Source organism: Morone saxatilis, unplaced genomic scaffold (genome assembly GCF_004916995.1).
Source record: "Morone saxatilis isolate NCDOM2014 unplaced genomic scaffold, NCSU_SB_2.0 Contig6, whole genome shotgun sequence".
Taxonomy (NCBI): domain Eukaryota; kingdom Metazoa; phylum Chordata; class Actinopteri; family Moronidae; genus Morone; species Morone saxatilis.
The window spans coordinates 12,702,429-12,705,272 of record NW_023340206.1 but is presented as its reverse complement, the minus strand read 5'-3'; the positions used below and the strand labels follow the sequence as shown (position 1 = coordinate 12,705,272).

The 2,844-nt window shown below is 41.4% G+C and overlaps 1 protein-coding gene across 2 annotated transcripts in view; it reads left to right on the top strand.

Annotated features, from left to right (window-relative positions):
- Positions 1–2,844, top strand: part of LOC118339900 (aryl hydrocarbon receptor-like) — a 50,535-nt gene that overhangs the window by 39,174 nt on the left and 8,517 nt on the right. For both annotated transcript variants that reach the window (XM_035677714.1, XM_035677713.1), the window contains one exon: positions 2,544–2,670. In XM_035677714.1, coding sequence (XP_035533607.1) covers positions 2,544–2,670 — 127 coding nt within the window. The remainder of the gene's footprint in view (positions 1–2,543; positions 2,671–2,844) is intronic.

Below are 2,844 nucleotides of genomic sequence, written 5' to 3'. Positions count from 1 at the left end.
CACTCATACACACTTATACACACTCATACACACTTATACACACTTATACACACTCATACACACTTATACACACTTATACACACTTATACACACCTATACACACTTATACACACCTATACACACACATACACACTTATACACACACATACACACACATACACACTTATACACACCTATACACACTTATACACACACATACACACTTATACACACCTACACACACACATACACACTTATACACACACACCACAGCTTTTCCACAACACAATCTGAAGTCAGGATGCTAATCAGGGCAGGAAACAGGCCGCAGCCGCCGCTGAAGACCTAAATTCACCCGCTGCTTTGACTCTTCGCGTTGTAAACTTTATTTAAAGAGCAGCTCCAAACGCAGCTGTAGAGTAGATAAAAGAGAGTGGAGATAAAGGGCAGACAGGAAGATCACACCAGGGATAAAAGAGGGAAGCTGTGAGGAGATTTGGATCAGGTGATCTGGATGTGTCTTTGTCCCGACTGTAACCAGCAGCAGTGGGACCTGCCGCTGTTACCTGTGTATCGCCTAGGAATCCTCTCGTGCTCACAAATCCTGTTTTCAGGGTTGTTTTGAACCTGACAAAGCCCGGTGAGCAGCGTGAAGCCATTTTTCAGCACCGTTGACAAAGGAGGGTTTTGTGTGGGGTTTGTTTGCAGACGGTTGAGGAGCAGAAAGAAGCCCGGAGGCGTGGTTCTCTCAGCACCTCGGTCCTTTAGCACATCGCCTGAAGTCAGTGGCATTCATCCACTCCGTGGTCCGTCAGGGCTGAGAGCACTGTTTGCACCGTGTGTGTGTGTGTGTGTGTGTGTTTACGCTTGCATCATCGCTGGAGCTCGCCAAGCAAACACTCCCTCTGAACGACGGCTGATCTGAAATGTTTGTGCCAGATACTTCAATGCAGCCGAAAGCTAGAGCGGAGAGACAGCCGTCAATAGTTCTATTATAATACTTTTACTAATAATAATAGTATTAATACTTCCTCCTGCTCCTCCTGCTGGCTGACAGCACTCATGCTACAAGTACCACTGCTACTTTGTCTTCTACTACAGCTGCTGCTACTCACTTATTAACATTAATAAAGCATGTTTTTTTATGTGGCAGAATGTTTCTAAAATTGGCTGATTCTAAAACAAATGTACTAATTTCTTTATCAATCTTGCTTCAATAACTGTAAATTAGTCTAAAGTAAAAGCTAAATGTCTGCATCGTGTTAAAAAAACATTTCTACCTTTCCTTCCGCCTGTTGAAACTTTTGTTTCATTCTCAGCACATTAAATCAGTTTTCACGAAGCAGAATCGTTTTAATAAAACCACCTAAACCGAAGCTGGAGAGGCAGGCAGCTCGTGACGGGGCAGTTTCAGTCTCTCTTGTGACTTGGTGTTCATTCTTTCTTCTGCACACAAACTTTTATGTTCTTTTTCTTGGGAGTGGAGAGAAAATGTGTGTTTGAGTTCTGCTGTGGGAAGTCCTGCATGACCCTCAGCGTCAACATTTATGTTTGTGCTGCCAAGACGGGCGCTGCAGCCAAGACTCCCAGGCTAATATACCCATGCTGACTGGAGATCAGCCAAGCAGCTTATGGGACAGAATGAGTCAGTGGTCTTGGAAAGCCGCTGGCCTCAGCTTTCTTCTCCTCCCCCTCTTTAAAAAGAGAGGTTGGGGCAGTGCGTTTATGATTATTAATGAACTGAAGTCCTATCAGATTGATAGAGGGGAAGTGCTGTTTAAAACAACATCATTCAAACTGATTATTATTATTATTATTATGCATCTTGTTACTCTTTTTGTTGCTGAAATCGTCATTGTATGGTGTCTGACTGCGTCGGATTTTAAGAAGCCAAATTGTTCATGGATGTGATGAAAGGAACTACACGCTCTTGTTGTATAATGATAAATAAATGTCCTTTATTCCTTGAAATTATAACTGGCTAACTTTAAGTCCTTTCCTTAATTGTTCCTGCAATCATCCAAGTACAGTTAATCACTACTGAGGACGAGGCGGTGTAATAGTATGTAATTATATGATTTTATACCACCTTTAATTATACTAATGTTATTTGTGAAAGCAGCAAAAAGTTAAAATCTTCAGTAAAAATTGTTATAAAAACAACCGATGCCACAAAACAGAAGGTTTAAAATACGAGCTCATCTGGCCATCGAGGTCGTCGATTAAAAAGTCTTCAGGAGGAAAACCGGTTGTGTGATTTGGGATTCTTTTGTACTAAATTAAGTTAATCTAAGAGAGTTAATGTTCCATTAAATTTTCTACCGTACAGATGATCAAATATTGGAATTGCTGTTTAATTTTGAAGCATTTAAGCGTGTCATTTAGGCTGGAAATGAATCCGAGATGGATCATTTAGCAAGTATTTATTCAGATTTTTCCAGTATTATAGTGCTTGTTTTTCTCTGTTTGGAGCAGGACTATTACCACCACGATTTCTTTTTCACCCCGTGAATTTAAACTTCTTTTTACAGCAACAAAATGCTGATTTGTGTCTCTGTTTTCAGTCAGACGTCGTCCATCAGAGCGTGTTTGAGCTGATCCACACAGACGACCGAGCTCTGTTCAGACGGCAGCTTCACTTCGCTCTCAACCCAAATCACAGCCACAAAGACGGCAGCGTGGAGAGTCCCAGTAAGTCCCACGTGACGCTCATTACGTCAACTGAAACTGAGACGACGTAGCAGAACGAGAAAATAAATACAATAATATGGGTTTGTTTACTTAATCAAGGGTAACTCTCTCACTGAGTACAGTTCAGTCAGGACCACTTTTGTCAAAATAACTTTTATTCCAAAGCAGAATGTT